Source organism: Physcomitrium patens, chromosome 5 (assembly GCF_059467195.1).
Source record: "Physcomitrium patens ecotype Gransden chromosome 5, ASM5946719v1, whole genome shotgun sequence".
Lineage (NCBI taxonomy): Eukaryota > Viridiplantae > Streptophyta > Bryopsida > Funariales > Funariaceae > Physcomitrium > Physcomitrium patens.
In genome coordinates this window covers 11,918,053-11,940,551 of record NC_143414.1, presented here as the reverse complement: position 1 = coordinate 11,940,551, position 22,499 = coordinate 11,918,053, and the positions used below count along the sequence as shown (strand labels likewise).

Below are 22,499 nucleotides of genomic sequence, written 5' to 3'. Positions count from 1 at the left end.
TTGGTGAGCTTTAGATTGGAATAAATAATCAGGACTTGCACAATTTTTTTTGAAAATCCACAGTCCATGCCGTGAATTGTAAGTACATAGTTGCCAAACCTGAATAATCGAAGCCGTGATGAGAAGGTAGTAAGTGCAATCGTGCATTCCAAAAATCGCAGATATTTACAATACCATTCCCACAACTGGAAATACGGAACCAAGGTCAAAGTATTGCATTAAATACTCGAATTACAATATTAATAATTTTCCTAAAAAGACAACTCTTGCAAGTATGTGGCTTGAATATTGTACAATACTGGAGATTGTGCCCCCAGCACAAGAATGACCTAAACTGACCGATCAGCGTCAGGTTTTGAGCTGGAGGACCAAAATTCTCGACAGATAGGCATGGTGCGTGTATCATGGTGTGGGCCAACAACTAAATCATTCCGAATGGCATTTTCGGAGGAAGCTGGTTTATTAACCTAAGCAAGCCTCACCGTGCATGATTTGAATGTGTAATTGAATGGAAGGGACTCAGTGGGATATCCCGTCGAAGGCGAACCAGCTGCAAGCTCACCCCAACTGATTGAGGGCTTTCGACTTCCATGTGTTGGAGGCAGACATGATGAAAATCACGCTGCATCAAAAGAAGTAAGAGAACAGAGGATTCTTCATCTACGTCGCAACATCTGCCAGTAGAGGTTCTTTCAAGGATAAAAATCCATCAGGGAACCGATTCCACTGCGGATTCGACTTAATAATCGCATCTTGTAGCATGAGTAGTTTGGATGTCCTGGGATCTCCAAGCCATGCCCGGACAATGTGACCAGCACAAACCAGCCGACCTTCGTTATATCGGCCTACTTGAAACGGAGCTTTGATTTCTAGTAATCTTGATTCTACAGCTCTCTTCACGGTGCTGAAGCCCGCAACTTTGCTGTGTTTACCCCATCCTGTCAAGATGCTGAGTACTCTAGGTAGAGCATGACCATCCCAGACCAAAGCTCTGAGGTCAAGAAGCCAGACGTGTAGCATCGCTTGAGCTGCGCCTACCGACATAAGGTGAAGGTCGAGGCAGAATTGTTGCTCTGAACGCCACCACGCGTTCTCCCACACTTGGCGTCGCTTAGCAGCAACAACCACTTCCTGAGCTCCTTGTCTCTGTTCCAAAATTTTAAAAAACGAGTGGAATGTAAGAATGATTTGCCTAGCAAATTTGCGGTTACGACGCCCTACACAGATTTACTTGTTAATTTACATTAAGATAAAAAAGAACGCACAATTTGAAACTCGACATCAAACCATAGGCTAACTTGTCAACTGAGTAGACCAATACTAGTTTTGAAAGAGCCTAGTGAACCGCGTAGTGAAAAAGAAAAGTCAGCAAAGACGAAGCAAACCTGGCCGAAATGCCATAAGACATCCGTAAGAGCATTGTAAAATGCTGCTCCAGTAGCGTAATCCATCCGAGCAATTTCATCGAACAATCGTTGCGCTTCAACCCAAACATGTTCCCTCAAACCCATCAACAGCCCATGGGCAATACCATAAACCCAGCTATCGAAAAATCGCATCTGCTCCAGCAAAACAGATGCCTCTTGCAATGAAGAGCATCGACTGCAATGAACCACAACCAAGTCGGTCACGAAATAATGCCATAAGAACATTATTGGAAAGTCGAAGGTTAATGGGGCTCAATCGACGTAATACCACTTACCTGCAGGCGTTCAGGATTGCGGAAAACGTGACAACATTTGGTTTCAACCCAAACTGCTGCATTTCATGAAATACACTCACAGCAGCCAATACACCAGTGTGATCATTAGCGTTCTGCTGTGAGGTTAAAGTCTTGCAGATTATTTCAGTGCTCCTGTCTCCTACTTTATTGAAGACATTGATCGGCATGTTGCCCTTTGCGGCTTCGACGTTATCCACCTGCACAAAGCTTGCACGGTAAGCATACAAATGCTAAGACTTGCAGGCGATAAAAACATTCACCACTGAACAGAATGTTTTCGAGATGAAGCCATGAATTAGCCAAATCTAAGAAACCAAAACGGAAACAGGTACTACTCTTCCCGTATTATACCTGACCGTTGCGCCCGTAAGCGTCAATGAGTGAATTGTAGGTCACGATATTGGGCTGAATTCCCGCCTGCGTCATCTCCTGCAACAAGACCACGGCGTCTTCCACTAGACCACACTTGCAGCATGAGTCGATGAGTGAACTGTACAGAACAACATCTGGTTTTAACCCGGCGCGCTTGAATTCGACAAAGATACTTGTAGCATCTTGATGCATGCCAGCTTTGGAATAGGCATCAATCAAAGCCGAGTATGTCAACACGTTTGGAACCAAGCCCTCCGCCTTCATTTTATCGAAAAGTCCCGCAGCATCCTTGTATTTCCCTTGCTTCCCGTAAGCATCAATCAAAGCATTGTAAGTGACGACATCGGCCTTCAAGCCCACCCTTTCCATGTCCTTGCAAGCCGTCAACGCATCGTCAAACCGCCCAAGCTTAGCGTAAATATCGATGAGTGTGTTGTACGATACCCGATCCGGACGAACACCTGACTCCTTCATGTCATGATACAAGCCAATTGCTTCCTCAAAGCATCCCAACTTTCCGTAACCATCAATCATGGTGCTGTAAGTGACAACGTTGGGACTGATGTTTTTCAGTCTCATTGACGACATAATTGAAGCGGCAAGCTCCATTTGACCGCCCTTGCAAACAGCGTCAATGAGTGTATTGTAAGTGAAAATGTCTTGCTCAATCCCTCTCCGCTGCATTTCAGCGAACACACGCTGGGAGTCCTCCCACAGACTACCTCGACTGCAAACTGCAATGAGTGAGTTGAAAGTGATACGGTCAGGCTCCACGCCTTCTTTCTGCATCTCTTCAAATATATCAAGGGCTTTTTTCAGGTCAACACCCCCTTTTCCACACGCATCTATGATAGTGTTATACGTTATCAGATTGGGTTTGCATCCCGCCTTCTTCATAGCCTGGAACACCTTGAGGGCCTCGCGACACCTTCCACTCCGCCCGTAAGCACTCACCATAGCCGAGTAGGCATAGACGTTGTTCCCGAATCCCGCCTTCTGCGCCCTATTGAACACATCAAGCGCTATTTCGACCTTTCCTAGACGCCCTAAGGTACTGATCATTATACTCGCTAGCTTACTCCACTCGCTCCGAAGATGTCCTTGCTGCACCATCCATTCGTACCCCTGAAGCGCTCGCTCCCACTCACCCCGATTTCCTAGCTCCCGCAGAAGGTAAGGAAAATCTTCCAGGCCGACAAGCTGGTGCGACCACTTCTCCAGCAACAACGCCGTCGAATTACCCGACATAGATGGCGCTGACAGGATCTCCTGCGCGGCCATGTCCGCCTCGGGACTGTGTTTCCCCATGTACAACTTCTGCCGTCCATGATGAAACTTACTCACCAACCTGGTTGACCTCCTACCACAGAATTCCGCATTTAAACCTCCAGCAGTAGTTGCGGCGGATGCAGTCTGAGACTGCTGCTGGTGTCCGGGCTGCTGATGTCCCCATCCTGCCCTACCGCTACCGGCCACGGCCACTCGCTGCGCTACCCACGCATCGCCACTGTGCTGACCACCTTGCCTCGTAGTCGGCCTCCATCTCCCTCCCCGGCTACTGCTCGCAGCTCCCTTCAACGCCGCACTACCATGGCCTCCTACCACCACACCCACACCTGCCGCGGCACTCGCCGCCTTGGCCTCCGCAGACAGAAACCCCGCTCCGCTCGCCATCACAACCTCTAGGGCTACTACACCCCCTTTCACAGCCGCGATTTTTAAAACACGTCCCAAAACTCACCCAACTTAAAAACGACTCCACAGAAGAGACCTTGTCGCGAAAACGACACAACAAAATCCCCAAGCCCGAAACCCCACCCACACCCTCACACTCTTCCCCCAACTCCCCGCCCTCCTACACTACCCTTGCCCTAAACACTGCGACAGAGTCATCAGAGTCATGGATCTGACTCTCGAGGAAAACTCCCTCCACGACGAGGAAGGGATGCCCATCTATCTCTCTCTCCACCTAGAACCTCTTCATGACAATGAAGGAGCCCAAATGATAAGTAGTCACATCACTAGAGCTAGTGTTAGCGATTAACTTAGAATGCCCTCAACGTCGACCACCTACCATTACTGCGAGAATCGCGGTGGCTCCCTTAGGATGCCATGCTTTGAAAGGTCCGTCGACCGTCCCACCTCAGCATTATCCCCCCCTCCGCAACGAAATTCCATTCCATCCGCACGACGCATCTCATCCCCAGCGCCTCGGGCAGCCGACGAACACAGCATCAGGGCAGCAGCCTAGGGACCCTTTTTGGCTTTTGAATTCCAAGCCCGTTTCCCTAAAGCCCGGTCTCGCGCTTGGCTGCGGGCTGTCTCTTGGGCTTCGAGCTTCTGCACCTTCTTCCCAGCTTCTCCCGGTTCGTCCGCCGGCTCTGTGCCTGTGTGAATATGGATCTGGCGCGGATCCACTGTAGCCGAGCACCTCTTCTCGAGGTCCTGCGTGCCTCCTGCATGGCAACTGCGGCGCTGGCACTCTTTATGGGGAGATTCCTCGTCACGGGGCAGTTGGGCAGCCCTTGGCGAAATCTCGCTTGCCGAAAAAACCCACCTCTGCAGATGCCTTTGGAGTTGGAGTGCAGTGCGGTGAGCGAGGTTGCCATGCGATTCAAACTCAACCTAAAGATCTGAGCTCTAAATCGGGGCTTTTCCCAGGGAATGTTCACCTAATTCCCTTCCTCCGTCTATTCTGGGACTCCGTGTGCTTCAGGGTTTGTGCTGTGGCTACTTACCATGAGGAAAGCCCCACAAAGTGAGACCTCATCGCTGCTGGAGAGGAGATGCGAATCATGGATTTGCTTTGTATGGGACGGTACGAAAGTAGGGCCATTCTCCATGCGTGTGAGTGAAGTATGGGTTGGGGTTTCTCGTGGGCCCTGTGTGTTTCGCAGAGGTGGATTGACCAACCAACCAACATCTGCTCATTGCAACGCCGTCCCTTATGTTTCATCTTGAGGAGTCAAATGCCTTCATTGTACTCTTCAGAATCCGAGGATTGACTTGTGGGAAGGTTGATTACAGCATGTGCCTTTAGGTACTGATTGAGAATGTGCGTATTTTTCCACTCTACCAATTGTGGTTTAACTCAATGTTGTTTTCAAGACATTCTGATGGATCCATGCATTCCAACCTCTTGTGCTCAGGAACTGTTCCACTTGCTTTGTGTATTAGGCAGGTGAATTATACATATGTGTAAAAACTTGTGTTGTATGGTAGACTGTAAGTCCTGCGGTGATTTTAATGTTGTGTAATTTTTGAGGATTTTGCTCTTTGAAATCGTGCGAGCATAATATTGGACTCTAAGAATCGTTTTGAAGACCTGTACTGAGAAGGTCACAATCATGGGCTATGGGGTAATAAACTATATAAACAGAATATCAACACAAGGTGCAACAAAATGAACATTGGCAAGGGGTAGGATTAGATAATTAATGCCTCGCCGGAATGCTTTACATTTTCTTTTCTTTTTTTAATTGATGTATATGCTTGAAACCAAAAAGTGTTGACGCAGATTCATTAGATGTGCTGATAAACATTTTAAAATCATTGACTGAATTCAAACGATACTTCAAGTTTCAGTCATAATGAGAGCTATTATGATAAGATACTTCATAAATACATTAGCGATATGTGAGCTACTTCCAAACATTTAAAGCTTGAACATTTAAGATTCCTAAAACCAATGAACAGATCGGTCAGAATGTGACGACAAAGGACGCTTTCTGAATGCTTGTTAATAAAGAAAAAACTCAGAAACTGTGTCACGAAACTGAATCTTTACATGAGTTCCAACCACAATTTGAACTTGTCAAATGTCCAACACTGCCTATCACATGCCTTGACTTTGCAGTTATTGTTGGGTGTGGAAATCTCGTTTTTCAACAATTAATGCAAAGCGTTCATGGGTATCTAAAAAAAGAAAAAAGTGGCCATAGGATTCGGATGAGAGTCGTCGCTAGTTTGCAAAATTTCTTACCATCAGCATAGTTCTATCAACAGTGTGATCAACAAAGCAGGGCATCAGCACAAAAATAAAACTGTTCGAAAGAATTCTCTAGTTTAGTCAACTAATCAAATATATACCTCCATACACGCACATACCCTGCAAAGCCCGTAGAGAGCACTCACAATAGTTTTCAGAATAACACGTAAAACACTGAGGATTAAACACAAGGTGTCATCCTTACGTGTTGGAATAGCATTAGAACAGCGCAAAAAACATTACCGTTTCAGAGAAGTACTAAAAATGAACCATTTTTTCACGAGAGTATTGCTAGGTTCGTAGGGGTCACGCACTTTGGATTTGCTACCTCGTTCAAGACCGACGTGCTTGCTGTGCAGTAGCTCGGAGCTTTTAGAACCGAGCTTTCCCATTACAAATTCTCTTGCTCGCGTGGAAAACATCAGACTCACTGATGTATGAAGGGGTGCTCCTGCATACACACAAAAGACACCACTTTTTTTGCAATGGCTTCGGATAAACCTTCCGTGTGAGATGTTTCAGAAGTCTTCGTACGACTGCATAATGTAAATTACCTCCTCCCCAGCATGAACCATACATGCCATCGCTTCTGGCAAGGAACTTGGGAAATATAGTAACATGCACTGCCTAAGATCCGTTCAAGACTGTTCGAGCTCAACGTAGATCCTGCATTTCAAATGATTAGGTCGTGATTGCCTGCAAGCCCAGAACGATCTCGGGTAGACTTGGAAAAGATGCCTTTTCCAAAGTCAGAGTTCTCTTGACATTTCGGAAACTAGCTGACACACAGGACACGATCGATTTCTAAAAACAATTCATCTGTAATAGGACGCTGACTGGCACAGACTGAACATGGACAGGTCGGACGGAACCACTTTGAAACTGAAACCTTGATAAATCGGAAAGTACGGCCTCTTCTTATGAGATCCATTCGTTTCTCTGTGGAGTTGGATTTCTTGCGACGAGATCGATGAAATTCTTTCGTCATGGGGACTAGACTTCTGCGCGCTGGACGTTTGCGATACGCCAACGTCCCTTCACCAGATCCAGCGAAATTGCCTCGTTAAACTTTCGATTAATCAGACAATTAGAATCATAGATTAGTTCATCTTCACGGCCTATTGTGGGAATAGAGGTAATTGAGAGAGTGTGTCACTTCAGTGCTACGGTATGTTATTGAGATACATACATTCAGGCGGCATAAAAGAACGTGTAAAACGTTTCTCGGATGTAAACAGAGACTACTCATGCCTCAAAACATCGCGGAAAAATGAAGTTCAGTGAGACAGAATCAATAAACTAATGCAAATCATTTAGCTAGTGAGAGCCCAAGATTGCAATGTGATAGTGTGATGCTCGTGACATGTGTAGTGCTAATAAACAAATGCGCTCAGGGATAGAATTGCCCTCAGAGACTTCACAAATGAAAACCTGTTTCTGCTGATTGTCAATATGCATCTTGAATAGGATTTTGCATTGTCTAACATGGCGAAAAAAACTAACACTATTGATATGAGGATCGAGCATGACTTTGATACGAGTACATGCTCGCCTCACGGTTAAATGTTTTTGCTCGTAAAATTGGTCGTCCTGTGTCAAAACCCGAAGAGTCCATAAAAGAGACATGAAACACAGTTTTAATACAAGTCGGGCACCAGGATATTGATAAAGCAGCTTTACTTCAGTTAAAGATCCTGTGGCATAATGTCACAAACCGTAACCTCGCGGGTTGGATACCACACAGAATAACCACATAGAGCTTTCAAACACAGGCTGCTGTACTTCGAAGTGCAAAAATTAGAACTCATTCAAGGATCAACCTCTGGAACCAGCCACTCCACAAACTACCATTTCTTCTGAAGGACAAGCTTGCTTTTGCCTTAGCTTTGGGTCAAACCGCGGATGAAGTCGAGAAATTCCTTAACCAGTTTCGTTGTCCAACACAGTAGCAATTTTTTCTGTTTCTAGCCTCATAGAAACAGCTTCATGCAGAGAGCTTGGAGTTAAACTATACTCGTGCATCGACTCCAGCCTGCTTTCCGTCACAGGCAATAAAATTTGATCAATATGAACAATTCGTAAAACTGCACCCTCGAAAGCGAAAATGGCTGCTTGTTTCATGTCACTAACCACGAAAGCCGGAGAAAATGCCGGACTAAATTCCTACAAGCAATCTACGCAACTGCGATAAGGAGGACGTATATTTGAAAAGGTTTCCAGGAAAATACGGCCATCAAAACACACATCACGGACGACTACCATGGTCTGACTTCAGCTCCAACTTTGTAAGTTCTTCTACTTACTCTGTCTCATCCCCACCCATGTCTCATGCTTCGACAACGCAAAGGTCTCAACATTGAAATTATCAGCATCCAAAATTAAAATAAAAACAATTTATTACGTGTATATTCCTATATTAAGAATATAAAAGTAGAGGTTTTCAGATATTACATGATAGTTTGAAAAGTAGTAAAACATTACAATCAGAGATTTTCAAATCATTGTGAATTGACAATATGTATGCGTCACACAAGTACCTTTTTAAAGAACAATAAGAAACATGTGATAATAACAAAATAAAAACACAAAACACAAAACACAAAACAAAAATGTCACTATTATATCACCATCATTAAAAATAAAAAATAAAAAACTGTTGCATGGTCATGCAGTGTTTCTGGATGACAAAAAGTTGGATGTGCGCACCACCAAGTGTGTTTAGGTAGTCAATTGTAGGCACACTTCAAGAAATTTGGAATCTTGCACAAGGTCTCAAAATACTTTATTAATAGATTTTTTATTTAAGTGTATAGCACCAAAAATAGTATATGAGATAATTGCTAACTGTTATTTGTTTCTTTGAATAATTAAAAAGGTTTGGTATGCTGATAACAATAAATACTTAGAATCGTTTTGTAGAAGGAATGTCAAGAATTACAATAGGTATACATGATACAATGGTACTTCTGAAGAATTATGTAACATCAAAATGTATTTTGTTACATATTTTAAACCATAGCACTCAGAAAACAAATATTCTAATCTCTTGTCATTTAAGTATAAATTATTGAAGTATTCACAAAAAAAAATTAACTTCATTACAAAACAACAAGCATGTCATTATATATATATATATATATCTTATTTGCAAAATTATCTATATGTAAATATATAGCTATTAAAACAACTACATTACTTTTAGAATACGTATCAAAGAAAAAAAATTGTGATTTATATTTAAAAAATGATATAAATCTATGAAAGATGTAAAATATCTATTAATGAATGTTTTACTAATATGACCTAAGTTATTAGTTATATGATAAAAAATATTAAAAAGATCAAAATTTGTTATAATCAATGGTATAAAATGCACAATCAAGTTGCAACTTTCTGTACTTAAAACAAAAATGAGTGAAAATTTGATAATATTAAGAAATATTTTGCTTATAAAATACTATATAATAAAACGATTTAAAATTTATAAGATCTTTGGTAATATTTAGAGAAGAAGAATATATATATATATATATATATATATTAAGAAACAAAAAAACAAACTTGTATAAAATATATTTCAAGAAATATACTTACATATGTCTGCTTCTGTATAGAATAAGAACACAATTTTTTTTGCAAAGTAGTGTTAGCAAGGTCACAAGTATTTGTCTGCATTCCATAACATGTAATCCAGATGATTACAGATCTAAATGTTTTATGTTACATTCACTGGTCATTATCATATCACATCATTTCATGTCACAACCAATTTCAAAGAAAAAGCACAATTGAAACATTATGGTTTTATGTTCATCACTAAACCCAATCAATGCATTGCATAAAAAGTCAAATCCTAAACACAAAATTGGATGTTCCACAATGACATTATAGTGAAACTTCCACATTCTAATTTGATTGCAAATAGATTAAATGTATCCAAAAGAATGATAAAAAAATAAATGTCAATCATATGCTTCCAAAGAAAAAAAAGATACAATGACAAAAATCACGGTACTTATTCATCTTGTTTTGTGATTTAATTTAATTTAATTAATTTTTTTGCAAAATGATATCCAATAATAAGGGCCACAATAAAACACACCAAATTTACACGGAACCGAAAAAGTAACCATAAAGGGAAATGGAAGCGGGGTACTTTTTCGAGGAGGGTAAACTTTAGCGGATGAAGCTTCGTGGATGTGGGAGGTCGGTGCCACGGACCGACCTCCCTGCAACCAGAAATGCGGTGGACTTCGCAAAGTCGGGAACTAACCCTAGTTTTAATTTGGGGAGTGCAGCGAAGGAAATCGATGGCGGAGCAATTCGACATTCTTCGGACGTTCATTCACATTCGTGGCCACGACGATTGGCGGGCTATTGCTAGATTCGCCGAGATTCCGGAACAGTTAATGTGAATTCGGAGCCACGTCCGCTGCTCGAATGCCGGCATTGGGCGGGGGGATCGATGGAAGAGGAGATTTTGGTTCACACCGCATTGAAGCCTCAGGAAACAGGAGAAAAGCAAATCCGCATGCAGAGACGGTGTGAAAATTTCCAAGTGAGGATGTGTCAGCACCTTCGCAGGTGTCTGTCATCTGCGAGGTGGGTTCATTGAACGATACTGCCATTCACCGGCAGAGCCAGCCAAGCCCATCCGATATTTCCTGCCATTCACCCGCGGGGAACATAGTGGATACTTAATGCAGGTAAAAATCTGTAAATGAGAAGCAGATTTTTGTGTAAAAATTGTTGGACAGGACAGTGTGATTTCGGTTGACGATGTATGGTTTCGCGAAACAGGGGATCTGAGCCAGTTGTTTTCAATTTCTATCTGGGCACTGTTGCAAAGTACAGTGCTAATTGGTTCGGAAGAGAAGGACGGAGGGAGGGAGGGAGGGAGGGAGAGAGGGAGAAGAGTTGCGACTTGGGATGCAGCAAGCTTGATCTGGAGTGATGAGATGGAGCCCCGAGGTGACAGGCGGTGGAGCATCGTGGTGACTTGGCTTTGCGCAGACGCCACACCCCAGTGTTTCCGTGCTCGGCAGGCACACTACGGCTAGGGGAGGAGATATTCTGCGTCTTTATGCATCGCGGCCTGGTCGCTGTCCGTGAGTACGTGTCGAGCTCGTAGCATGTCCCTTGTTTATCGCTTTGGCCTTTCCTCATGCCAGAGTGAATTTTACCTCTCAGACTAGGTTGGGCATCGACGCCGAGGAGGGTAATCATGGCAGCTCGCAGTTTCGCCGTTGTTTACGCTCCTGACATCGCTGTTATTATGCTTGCCTCCAGGTTCTATCATCGAGTTATTGATCGTTCTTGCTGAATCACTCACCTCCTGCAGGAAAGAGGGGCACTTTGCGGCTGTGGAGGTGAGATTTGTTTGTTTTGCGTGTGGGTGTGCGTGAGAGAAAGGGAAGAGATTGTTTGTAGTTGCGTGCATTTGGAGACTGTCCATTCTTACAGTTCTGTGCGATTGTTTTGGTTCCAGTAGCTATGTAGGGTTTGCCTTGAAGTTCAGCGAAGCAACTAGCATTTGCGAATTGATAGCTCTTATTTCTCGATTTTCGTGTCGGCTTTATGACCTTGCCATTCTTGGGTGTGGAGCGGATGGGGCGTTTTCTTATTTTATTTAGAAATTTTGTGTAACGATTTTGCAACCATATTTTGAGAACTGGGGCGTAAGGCCATGCACAGCTTACCCCGTTGAGAGTGTATGAGGATATGTGTCGTGAAGCAAGCGGGGTCTCTGAAGACCCCGAGTCATCACAAGAGGTGCATTTTTTTATGGGAGTTTGGCGGAAGAGTGGTGGAGAATAAGGAAGATCTAGGAGTGAAGGTTGTTGAGTAAGGATTGACTTGTTAGGTTGATGTGAGCGGAGAAGCCATGCTATGTCCGGTGGAGATAGAGAACAGGAGGATGAGAACCTAGCTTGGAACGCATGTAGTCGGTGAGTTGATTAGCACTGTGGTCCCTTAGGTTTCCGTTTGAGGGAGTGAAGAGAGTAATCCCACTTTTATATATGCTTGAAAAATTGAATTTTTCAGTGGCACATAGTTGTGAGGGTCTTGTGTTTACGGCAGTACATTCGACTGAAATTCAGCTCATAGCTTCTGAAATTGAAAATATAAGATGACAGCACTTTCGCCGAATACCAAGAAAGCTGATGGCTGGACTCTTTTCGTGGGGAACCTTGGCAGCCAATTGGCTACTTTCTATTTTTAGATATACCCTACGCTGACCAATTTTCTATTGACTTAACACGGAGTGGTATTGGAATGTTTTGGCAGGATAGGGTCTTCGAGTATTACAAGGGATTAGATTGGGTTTAAGCGAAGCATCATACTCGGGCTGTACTCGGTTTTGTGTTAGAAGGAATCGATTCTAATGCTGTAGAGATTGGCTTGTAACGTTGAGGGTGGAATGCTGGCGGTAACGATTGTAGTGGTTTTATTAGAGGAGTAATGAGGTTGGGTCGAGCGATGTCGTGTCTGTGCGCAATCTATTCGCAAGGGGTGTGAGTTTTTGGAGTTTTGTGTGGATTTCTGAGGAGGTCGATTAGGAGCAGTTTCACCAAGAGAAAAGGTGGAGGCTTGCCCGCAGGGGCTCTTCTCGCAACGGCTTGGAGAAGGGAGAGTCTGCGGGTCAGGCTGTCTTCAGTACCCTCCATCGAGGAGACCGGTCTCGATGCCGTTCTCTATGGAGAGCGGCTGCAGGAGAAGCCCTCGCCGTCGGCTATCTCTGCTCGGAACGGGAGCATTCACGGGGAAGAGAGCTTCCACGAAGCTTTAGCGGCTGTGCACAAGGAGCGGGCGGGCATTAAGAAGTTGAAGAGCATCAATGTGAGTGAGAATAGTAAGTTAGAGCTGGAAAAGAGAAAGCCTCCGCAAGGGCAGGGGGAGAATGGAGCACGAAGCATTAGATTGAGTGGGCAAGGTTCTGCATTTGGCGGACCAATGGACGACGCGGACAAGAATGAATTGTATGAAAATGTTGCCGAGGCTTCGGAAGATAATCCTTCTCCATTACAGAATACTGCTGCTTCATCCCTCAAAGTGGATACAACGGAGAAGGCGTTGCCGTCTCTGGGTGGTCGACTGGGGGTTTACAGGTCCAATAGTGCACGGAGAGCCGCGAGCTCGCATTTGAAGTGGGACCACTTGTCTGGGATCGAGGAAGGTGACCTGGAATCTGCTGCGTCGACTCCGACAGAAAAGGACGACCATGAAGATCCCTTCGACGGTGCGGGATTGTTGTCAAGCGAAGGGGTGAGTAGATCATTCTTTTTAACATACAGCAATTTCAGACCCCTTAACTTCGCTTCAAGCTCGAAATGTGATTACATTTTGGATTCACATGGAAGTCTATCTGACATTAACTCTTGGCGCAATCTCGGGTGTTTTAGTGAATGCAATTTCATAGGTATGTTTCCTCGTTTTACATGTATCAGGCGGATGGATCTGGCACCCCCTCTTCTTCCGGAGGCAGCATTCGATTGATGCGATCCAATTCGGCGGCGCGTAATAGATGGCGACGCCTTCGGCACACAGTACAATTTGCAGCTCAAATGTCGCAGTCGAGGTAAAGTCTGATAATGCAGAGAAGAATGGTGAATCAATGGTCTTTAGGGTTGGCCGTTAATAATTTTTTTATGTTGAAAGTGAAAACTTCGACACTGTTGGAAGAAAGCTTATGTGAAGCCTGTACAGAGTATGGATTGTCAGTATTGGCATCTTGCAGGCAAGGCTCGACTGATCTGTTGGAGGAGAATGTCAACGAGCAACTTCACAGGGAAAGTAGTGTTACGGACAATTCTGGGGTCACGGGAGCAGCACCTTTTGACGGAGAGAAGACTGCTGCCACTCGTCGTCCTAGAGGAAGGAAAGGCATGGAAGGCATGTTAGTGCGGCACGACAAAAGATTCCTCACCATGTTGCAAGATTTTTACGTAGCCTGTTTAAAGGTTGATCTTTCATATCTCTTCTTGGTTAAAACCATGCAATCGAGAAATGCCCGATTTTTTTTTCCATGCTAAATTTGGATTTCTTTGGAAGGACACTGCCTTTGCAAAGCAATATCACTTTTTCATATTAGTTTTCTGGTATTTATTCAGATGCCTATGGGGCGGTTCCTTTTGGGCGTGTTTTTAGCGCCAGTAGCACTCGCGTTGTTGTTCACTCCTTTCTTTGTGATGGACATGGGAGGCCTTTCGTTTGATGGCACCACATTGGCCGAGACTGTGCCTGGAGAAGCCAAAGTTGCAGCGGCCTCTCGGCGGTTTTCTGCATTGCTCAATGTTTTCCTCTATGCGTATGTACCCTATCATTGACCTGTAGGGCCTTGTGTTGACGCTGGAGTTGATTGTCATGCTGGTTTAGACTGGCCGTGTTTTGTTTGCAAAGCTGAATGCATTACTGTTTTTCCAGGTTGTCGTTGTCCACCACGTTTGGAGGATCCCCTGTGGTTGCACTTTCACCCTATTGTTTGCTGGTGGCGAACATCAACACTCTTATGGCGCAGTTTCTTTTCGTATTTCTTAGCGGAGGAGGTAGGCATCAATATACTTTTGAACTCTAAGATTGATATGTCTGACATTAAATCACGGTGAAGTTGGTCAGTTTCTAGCTCTATCTTAGGGAGCTGTGCACTAATTAAATCCTCTGTTTCCTATTCTGGTAGTGTTTGCACGAATGTCACAGCCTTCACATCCTGTGCGTTGTTCCAAGAAGGCCATCATTCGTAGCGATGACTACGTATCAACACCCGGGGAAAAAAAGAATAGGCAAGTATATGTCAGGCTTCCATTTTTATGTTTTATTCATAATGATTTTCATTCTTTGATGTCAAGTTCTTCGAGTCAGGGGTGAATGATTAAAGTTCCTGTCACTTAAGGTGCGGAGTTTAGTTTTGTCAGTACATTGTCTGTTTCATGATTTTGCGGAACGTATTTGATTATTTTCCCTCTTTCTGCTGTCCTTCCTTTCTTTGCTGACGTTCCTGGACCTTGTTCACTTCTTGGCAGGGTTTTTGCTGTGAGGCTGGTGTTGACTGGTCCTGCCCCATGCGAGTTAGTGGACGCTAAAATCTGTTTGACATCTAGAATTTTTGTGAAGCTGCCTTCGGGGTCCATGTTCTGCTCAACACAGGATCTTGAACTTGTTCGACCTGAGGTTTTTCACTCAACTTTTCACTGTCAAGATGTCTCTCCAACGCATGTTTCAACAGCTACATTCTGTAATATGTGCCATTGCCCTTCTGTTGGTACAGGTCTCGTACTTGCGATACGGATTGATGGTAAGGCACATCATTGACAAAAAGAGTCCAATCTATGGTCATACAATGGAGACTCTGATGAATGGAGATGCCTCTTTCTCTCTCACAATCATGGGTTTGGAACGGACTTCTATGCAACCAATTTTTCATTTGGAGGTGGGTGGCGTAGCTTCTGCTTGTGAGAGCATTTTATTTATAATTTAATTAACATTTAAAATTTGATCTTTATTAAGTTTGATTTTTTTGATATCATGGATTTTGTCCCTGGATGTCGACGGAGTCTCAATTTGTTTGAGCATTTACATTGCGCTTGAATGTGCAGGATTACTTTGTATGTGACGGTGATGTTGTGTGGGATGGGGATTATGAAGATTTCATTCATATCAACAGGGATGGACAGCGTGTTCTGGACCATTCAAAGATTGATTCTCTAAAAGCCTTCAAGGTCAGTTGTTATTTTAACAGATTTATCGACATAATAAACGGCAGTTTGTTTAGTATTTTGCGACTAATTTTTGTTTGATGTAGCTATACTAGATGGATCGGTTGTCTTCTCGTTCTGCCTTTGCTAGTAATGATACAAGTTTTGCTTCTGCCTCTGCTCATGCTTTCAAACGTGTGGAGTTGTACAGGTCGGTGGAATTATTTCACAGGCTATCACTAGGATGGAAAATGACGTTGCTACTCGGAAGGCAAGGGAGGCGCAAGCGGAAAAAGAAGAGAAAGAGAAGCTAAAGGAATCGGAAGCGGAGGTCGCTGCTGGTGGTCCAGTGGCTTTCGAGCCACCAAAGCAGTGGATGAATTCGCTTCGTATAAGGAAGCTATGGAAGTCGAAATCGACTTCTTTCACACGAGCACCAGATTGGTGATCTTACTTATGATCAGGGTCGCATGTTTTCTGATTTGTAGCGTAGTTCTGTATCTCGAAATCGGTTGTGCAGTGGACCACACTACTTATACTTTAGTTTAAAAATTGAAATTTATCTGGACACCGCTGTAATCATTGTCTTAGACGCTGCTGTAGCTGCTTAGTGAGTTAATTCCTGGTCCCAAGAGGTGCCACGTAAACCAACAAATTGTTTTAGCAGTTTATTTTATCGGCTTACTCCTCAATCTGGAGATTGTAATGCACTCATCTTTCAGTACTTACTGTTTTGGTTCATGTCATCTTGAAACATCGTGCACCACGTGTGGTATACGCTTACACTTCGGAATAACTCTTCAGTGCGGAACGATTATACTATTCACAAACAAAGAAATGGAATTTTCTTCACCAGTTATCCACCAGGCACAAATGCACAACCTTGGGCCAAAAAGCCAAAAAGCCAACAAGAACGAAATGAGAGACATTCCGTGAACCTCACAGTCGAAAGAAAATTAGAGTTCAACGTCAATCCAACAAGTGCCGAGAGTGTCAGTGCACCATTATTGCCGCATCTGGAATCCAGTTGCTGAGGTCCAGAAGGAAGGCATCTTCTTTCACAATTTTAGTGGGAATACTGCATGACCAGGCGGAATTTATTGCAGGTACAAGCTGAACCCCTCACCAAAGCCCCACAATCAACCATAGCACCTATTCAAAAGACAAAGTTTTGGGCAAGTGGGTGCCGACCTTGAGAGGTTATCTATGCTCTGTTCCATGGAGAATATGCAGTCTTATCATCAAATGTGGGCCAGTCTACTCAAACCTCTGGACTCTGTACATGCCACCAGATGTAGCACATTCTATACGCTCATGCAATTACAACTGTGGGCTGAAGAGTAGGATCAGTAATGGCTTCCAAGTGGAGCAATGGAACAATAGTGAATTCCAAGGCATGCAATATTGAGCTACTAGAAAAGTGTCAATTGGTTTGTGGAGATGGTTTAGGGCTTGTGGGGCACATTGACATTGAGAAGGAGCATGACCCACATACATGCCAATCCACAAACCTGTGGAACCAGCATCCTCCTTTTGAATACAATGTCAAAAGACTTGATTGAATTCCAGACCCCAAATTTTCCACAAAATTTCAAACTCACCTTAAAAACTTCATTGTTCTTTTGTTTCATGATGTTGTTGTTGGCCCTTAACAATTTCTATAAGCATTCATGTGCGTTTAATAAGGGAAATGTTGTATAGACCTAGGACTTTACTAAATTGACCTCTAGATTCATTTCTCCACTATTGGATCTGAAACTATCCACTATATGAAATCCAACCATATTCATCATGATTACCACATTCTTTATCATGGGTAGGTTGATTTAGTAAAAACCTAGGTCTATTAACATTCTCTTTTGTTAATTGTCATCGTGGTTGCTTAATGTGTAGATTAATGTGTTGAAGTTGGTGACCCTAGAAATACAAATGTAGTTTGGGTGTAAAAAACATGAAAGAAAAGAAGCATGTGTATGTGTGTATTATTTAAGTAAGTTATGTAATAGTTTTTATTTTTTAAAAATTTTAAGATTTCATTTTTTGGAACCATAGTACTTTTACAATGGTTTTAAAATTTGAATCAAGCAATGACCATTGAATTTAGTTAATGATTACATGAATATTTATGGCATAAAAACTTCTAACCAATAAATTCTTAGTGTGTGTATGTGGATAAAGTATTAGGTTTTTTTATTTTAAAGGTAGTGTATCATTCAACCATATTAGGATTAAAAGTTGGCATATCCTTCGTGCATCTGTTTTTATTTCTATTAGTTTCTTCTGTGCAGCTTTTATTTTTATTTTCAATTTTTAATTATATATACTAAATTAAACTTTTCACATATAAAAAATACATATTAACTTATATTTTATTTCAATTTTTTTTATTAATTTAAGCTAGACAATATCTCCGTACTAATCACACTTCTTTATCTCAACAAGACCCATCCTATTTACATTTAATCTCCTCACTAGACATACTTATGTTCTTTGCCTTTAAACATATTAACCTAAAGGTTAGATGATAGATTATATAACAATAAAATATCATTAAAAATTACCTTAGTATGATGACTTAGTATGATGATTCCCACTAATTAAATTGGCGACCCACTAAAACACAATTTTTTTGGGTATAACCCTAAGTTAAGACACAAGCCCACGCTGGTGCGGATGTGTGCCAGGATTCATCCACGGAGTGAACATCCGTTCCACTACATTCATCCTCTCTCTTTCAAAACTGTGGGCCGCAACGGCATTTCGGCATCCAAGGATTCGTCGTGACGAATCCCACTTCTATGCCATTCGAATGCAACATTGTTGAGCTGATTTGCACTAGATCGATGATCGCCATCTCGCTGAATTCTCCCATTCCTTTGTGAATCCATCGATCATTTTGTGTCCAGGTCTTTTGACGCTACTGGGTCGTGATGTAGTGCCATTTCTCAGTGTGTTGTTGCGTGTCTTTGCTCACCCTTGCGCAATTGGGTCGATCGGTGTTTGTTTCATGTGATTGCTTTGAGTTTTCGTCCCAACGGAATTGGTGCATCGGCCGCAATGAACTACGATGAGCTGACGCGGCGGGAATTGCAGGCCTTGTGTAAAGAGCATGGATTGCCAGCCAACAAGACCAATGCAGTCATGGCCGATTCCTTGGCCAGCTTGCTCTCGGTAGCATGCCCCAGCTACTTCATTCTGTCTATAGCTTAATTGTTTCTGTGTCGACTTTGGGAGAGAAGGATTGCTCTCTTGGGGCACAATTGAGGTTTGCCAAGTAACTTCTGAAGGGATTAGGGGTTTATGTCTCCACCTGTGTGTCCGTTGTTTGTCCCCTTTGCTGTTTGTTGATGGCCTCCTAAGACTTGAGCGTAATGCAAACGGTTCGCTTATGGCGGTTGCAGGATTCGAATCAGAGCATTCGGACGCGTGCTCCAGTTTCTACTCCGCCCACGACCAAGTGGGCAAGCAAAACTAGGTCTCTGTCCAAGCCTGAGAGGCTGGAGACTTCTCTTGCTGCTCTCATATTGGCATCATCCGAGAAACCTCGAGGTAATGGCAGGCAGGATACGCTTTTGAATCAATCCAGGGATTTGCCACTGGAAAGGGAATTGTTTGTTAAACCCGCATTAGTGTTTTTGACGCCTACTAAACTTGCCCATAGTACTCTCCTGCCGAATACAACTCCTCTCCGGCGGAGGAAGAAAACTAGTGTATCGATTCTTCAGCCAGGCGCTGAAGACACAACCCCTAGAGATGCTACACAAGGTTAGGCCTCTCTGTGCAATTGTTATTTCCTAGTTTATCTGGGAGGAAAGTCAACTTCGGTATGAAACATGCTCAAGTTTCGAATGGCAGATAGTTCTATACGCACATTTGCTTGGTGTTGCACTAGTTAACACAGGAAGGTTACAACGGTTTGTTTCCTATGTATATGCGTTCGTTCATGTCCTCACTATTTCTTTTATCTTCATTTATTTCTTTATTTATGCAGTAGTTCCTGAAGACTCTAATGAAAATCTCAGGCTTCAGCATGAGGAGATAGAAATATGTATGAGTCAGGCAATCACGGGGTCGACGCACGAGTCTCAATTTACACCTGTTCGCGATGTTGCCAGAGATATTCATGGTGAGGGATGTCTTGTTAAAGTTGTTTTTAGTATCCTGATTTTGAACTAATGTCTATTCGTGAATCAGGAATGCAGTTGTCGAGTACCCACCTCATTACATTTTGAAATATGTCATTTACAGGTTCTTCAGAAACCAGAAAGCATATCCTACAGGATGTTGCGGAATCGAGAACCGATGCTGTGATAGAGCTGAAAGAAGAAAGGCAATTCGACCCCCCTCATGAATTAGAGCCTTTGACGAGGTCCTCTGCTCTTGATCAAGGTAACGCACCTGGTCTTCCTGACTTCCTCTCGAGGTAGTTCGCTCAGCATGACAACTCTACCGACGCTAAATTAACTTTATGCTAGACCTTTTTCCCTTTGATCACCAACAACACCTCGGGTGGAATGTTGTAAAGAACTCATAGCTATCTTTAAACTGCTATAACGAGAACTTCCTCGTTATGCCCAGATTGCCAGACCGAGTCTAGCTCTACACAGGAGTGTGTCCAACATGTCCTGAGTCCGCTTCTTCGAGTCACAAGTAACGTCGACACCTTGATAAAACGAGCCACTGGGATGCTGGAAAAATTTGAACAATGGAAGGTCAACATTTATAACGAAGTCGTTCACAACTCTTCAAGTCAAACGCAGTTGTGTGTGAAGTATGAGCAGCCATGTTCCATGAATTCTTCGTTTGATAAGAAAAACAATTTTTCTGAAAGTCCTTGCAAGAGTATGAGTTTACGGATTCGTCAAGCTGGCTACATTGGTCTCACTTCTCCACTGCCGGTACGATGAAAAACATTTTAATCTCCTAAGTTTGAGTGGCTGTTTCCCTTAGTTGATGGTTTCTGACTCCTCTCTCATGCGTCATTCCAGGACCGAAAGGAGGGCATATTGAGAGACTTGGTCTCGAATGTTAACACCCAAAGTATGTTCTAAACCTTGTCATGTGGGTCCCGACTTTTATTAGAGACTTTTGAGCAGGATCATGAGCTCATATCTATGCATGACGGAGCTGATCACGAACTTTGTGCTCACATGGGTCGGAACTGAATAGGAGCTTAGAAACAAAGTGCAGACTACACCGGTAGCCTTGGAAACAAGTAAGGCCAATGGGGATCTGAGCTGGCTTCGTCACCTGCATCTAAATCTACGACATGTAAGACAACTTACACAAGCACACGTGCAGTTTCGAGCCACTCAAAGCTCTGGGTTTGTCATTAAACCCAGAGCTCCTCGTTCATGAGGTGAGCGAGAGGGAAGAGGTGACGCCAGACAATTTGGTGCTTGAGCCATAATTCATGGGTATAATCTATCGAAGTCTTGTCTTGTAGAGCCTGATGCAGATCTTCTTTGGCTCTAATTTTTTTTATTTTTTATTGGAAAACTGTGATCTCTCAGTGAATCTGTTTTTGTGGAACGATCAACAGCTTTATCAAACTGAATGTAGGAACATCGCTGGTGTTCGAATTCAGCTTAATGCCTTCTGATATTCTGTTCTGAGGCTGTGTTTATATTTATATAAATGCATATTTATATATATACACACATTCGTGAGATGATAATTTTGTTCTGTTATACTTCAGCAGATTCAAGCATCAGAAAGAACTGGGGTTGTATTTTTTTTAAAACCTTATTTACAATTCAAGTGTCGATTTTCTTCATGGATTATATATGTTTTTTCCCCCTCGTATGGTTTCTTTTATCTGGAGTTATTGTTTTAAAAAATTAGTAATCAGCGTTGTAGGTGCGTAATCTCTGAGTGTGACGATTAATTTGAGTACCTTAAGACTGTTACTATTATTACTATTATTATTATTTTAAAGTTTTAGTTAACTTCTATCATTTCGTTTTGGCAATCAAGCGTTAATGTATCTCAAAACTAAAACTCATTTAGCTACATTAGGTCGTTACTAAACTTGCAACATGAGATAGATTTGATGATCCTTTCTTTATTTCCCCAAGCCAGGAACTGCTTCAAACAATAACTTCAACTCCAATGAAAGCTCTAATTGTCACATATTATTGAATAGATTAATGATGACGGTGAAAGCACCAAAATTACGTACACTGTGCTGAGAGGGTAAAATTTTATTCTTTTCGACAACTAATCTAAGATCAAATAATGTAATTTTCAACCAAGTATTTACATCTAAACCATTTTATTTTATGCTTTTTACATTCTAAATATCAGATATCAAAGAACTACACTTTATACTTTCAGCTTGCCACATTAAATTTAATTCTTGAAAAGATTGATATTGAAAAAATCAACTCTAATTTTTCTATAATAACTCTAATGGTAAAACTGTAATTTAACCAAAATGTTAAATTCTCTTTGGAATGAAATATAATATGTTTTTATTATCATGGTAAAAATCAAATTTATACCTGCACATTTGTAGAATACTGAAGCATCATTTTAAAAATATGATAAAATTGGTACTAAAATTATTTCTTAAAGAAATTGATGTAGTTTCATGAATATTTGAATGAATTAAATATTATATATATATATATATATATATATATATATATATTCATGCAAACATGCATACATTCTAAGTTACAATTTGGTGCTTTAATACACAACTTATTTACTACCAAATGGA

The 22,499-nt window shown here is 42.3% G+C and overlaps 3 protein-coding genes across 7 annotated transcripts; 2 read left to right on the top strand and 1 right to left on the bottom strand.

Moving 5' to 3' along the window:
- Positions 1-192: 192 nt before the first annotated feature.
- On the bottom strand, positions 193-4,262 carry LOC112282203 (uncharacterized). Its single transcript, XM_024519561.3, has 4 exons — positions 2,075-4,262; positions 1,703-1,920; positions 1,386-1,602; positions 193-1,146 (listed from the first exon to the last, which is right to left on the bottom strand). Exons 1-4 carry the CDS (start codon positions 3,767-3,769, stop codon positions 661-663), a joined length of 2,616 nt encoding a protein of 871 aa, XP_024375329.1. The 5' UTR covers positions 3,770-4,262; the 3' UTR covers positions 193-660.
- Positions 4,263-10,953: 6,691 nt separating this feature from the next.
- On the top strand, positions 10,954-16,499 carry LOC112282205 (uncharacterized). Of its 4 annotated transcripts, none has more exons than XM_090250527.1 (12): positions 10,954-11,195; positions 11,373-12,031; positions 12,372-13,349; positions 13,532-13,662; positions 13,822-14,044; positions 14,195-14,391; positions 14,508-14,629; positions 14,761-14,863; positions 15,104-15,251; positions 15,349-15,510; positions 15,677-15,799; positions 15,987-16,499. In XM_090250527.1, the coding sequence occupies exons 3-12, from the start codon at positions 13,038-13,040 to the stop codon at positions 16,221-16,223; spliced, it is 1,758 nt and encodes a 585-aa protein (XP_090106653.1). In that variant the 5' UTR covers positions 10,954-11,195; positions 11,373-12,031; positions 12,372-13,037; the 3' UTR covers positions 16,224-16,499. The 4 variants fall into 4 exon arrangements, with proteins under 4 accessions (XP_090106653.1, XP_090106652.1, XP_024375337.1 ...); XM_090250526.1 differs by having other exon boundaries at positions 10,965-11,195; positions 11,373-11,452; XM_024519569.3 differs by having other exon boundaries at positions 10,994-11,195; positions 11,373-11,452; positions 12,685-13,349.
- Positions 16,500-18,553: 2,054 nt separating this feature from the next.
- Positions 18,554-21,429, top strand: LOC112282156 (uncharacterized). Of its 2 annotated transcripts, XM_024519457.3 has the most exons (7): positions 18,554-18,946; positions 19,177-19,540; positions 19,767-19,901; positions 20,024-20,164; positions 20,354-20,673; positions 20,764-20,815; positions 20,945-21,429. In XM_024519457.3, the coding sequence occupies exons 1-7, from the start codon at positions 18,833-18,835 to the stop codon at positions 20,950-20,952; spliced, it is 1,134 nt and encodes a 377-aa protein (XP_024375225.1). In that variant the 5' UTR covers positions 18,554-18,832; the 3' UTR covers positions 20,953-21,429. The 2 variants fall into 2 exon arrangements, with proteins under 2 accessions (XP_024375225.1, XP_024375224.1); XM_024519456.3 differs by lacking the exon at positions 20,945-21,429 and having other exon boundaries at positions 20,764-20,844.
- The last annotated feature ends 1,070 nt before the right edge of the window (positions 21,430-22,499 follow it).

Coding starts and splice junctions, on each gene's coding strand:
- LOC112282203 (XM_024519561.3), bottom strand. CDS start 3,769: ATGGCGAGCGGAGCGGGGTTTCTGTCTGCGGAGGCCAAGGCGGCGAGT. Junction 1,921..2,074: donor CTTACGGGCGCAACGGTCAG/GTATAATACGGG, acceptor AGCTTTGTGCAG/GTGGATAACGTCGAAGCCGC. Junction 1,603..1,702: donor GCAATCCTGAACGCCTGCAG/GTAAGTGGTATT, acceptor GGTTCATTGCAG/TCGATGCTCTTCATTGCAAG.
- LOC112282205 (XM_090250527.1), top strand. CDS start 13,038: ATGGACGACGCGGACAAGAATGAATTGTATGAAAATGTTGCCGAGGCT. Junction 13,350..13,531: donor GATTGTTGTCAAGCGAAGGG/GTGAGTAGATCA, acceptor TACATGTATCAG/GCGGATGGATCTGGCACCCC. Junction 14,864..15,103: donor CCCGGGGAAAAAAAGAATAG/GCAAGTATATGT, acceptor ACTTCTTGGCAG/GGTTTTTGCTGTGAGGCTGG.
- LOC112282156 (XM_024519456.3), top strand. CDS start 18,833: ATGAACTACGATGAGCTGACGCGGCGGGAATTGCAGGCCTTGTGTAAA. Junction 19,902..20,023: donor TGTTGCCAGAGATATTCATG/GTGAGGGATGTC, acceptor TGTCATTTACAG/GTTCTTCAGAAACCAGAAAG. Junction 20,165..20,353: donor GTCCTCTGCTCTTGATCAAG/GTAACGCACCTG, acceptor CGTTATGCCCAG/ATTGCCAGACCGAGTCTAGC.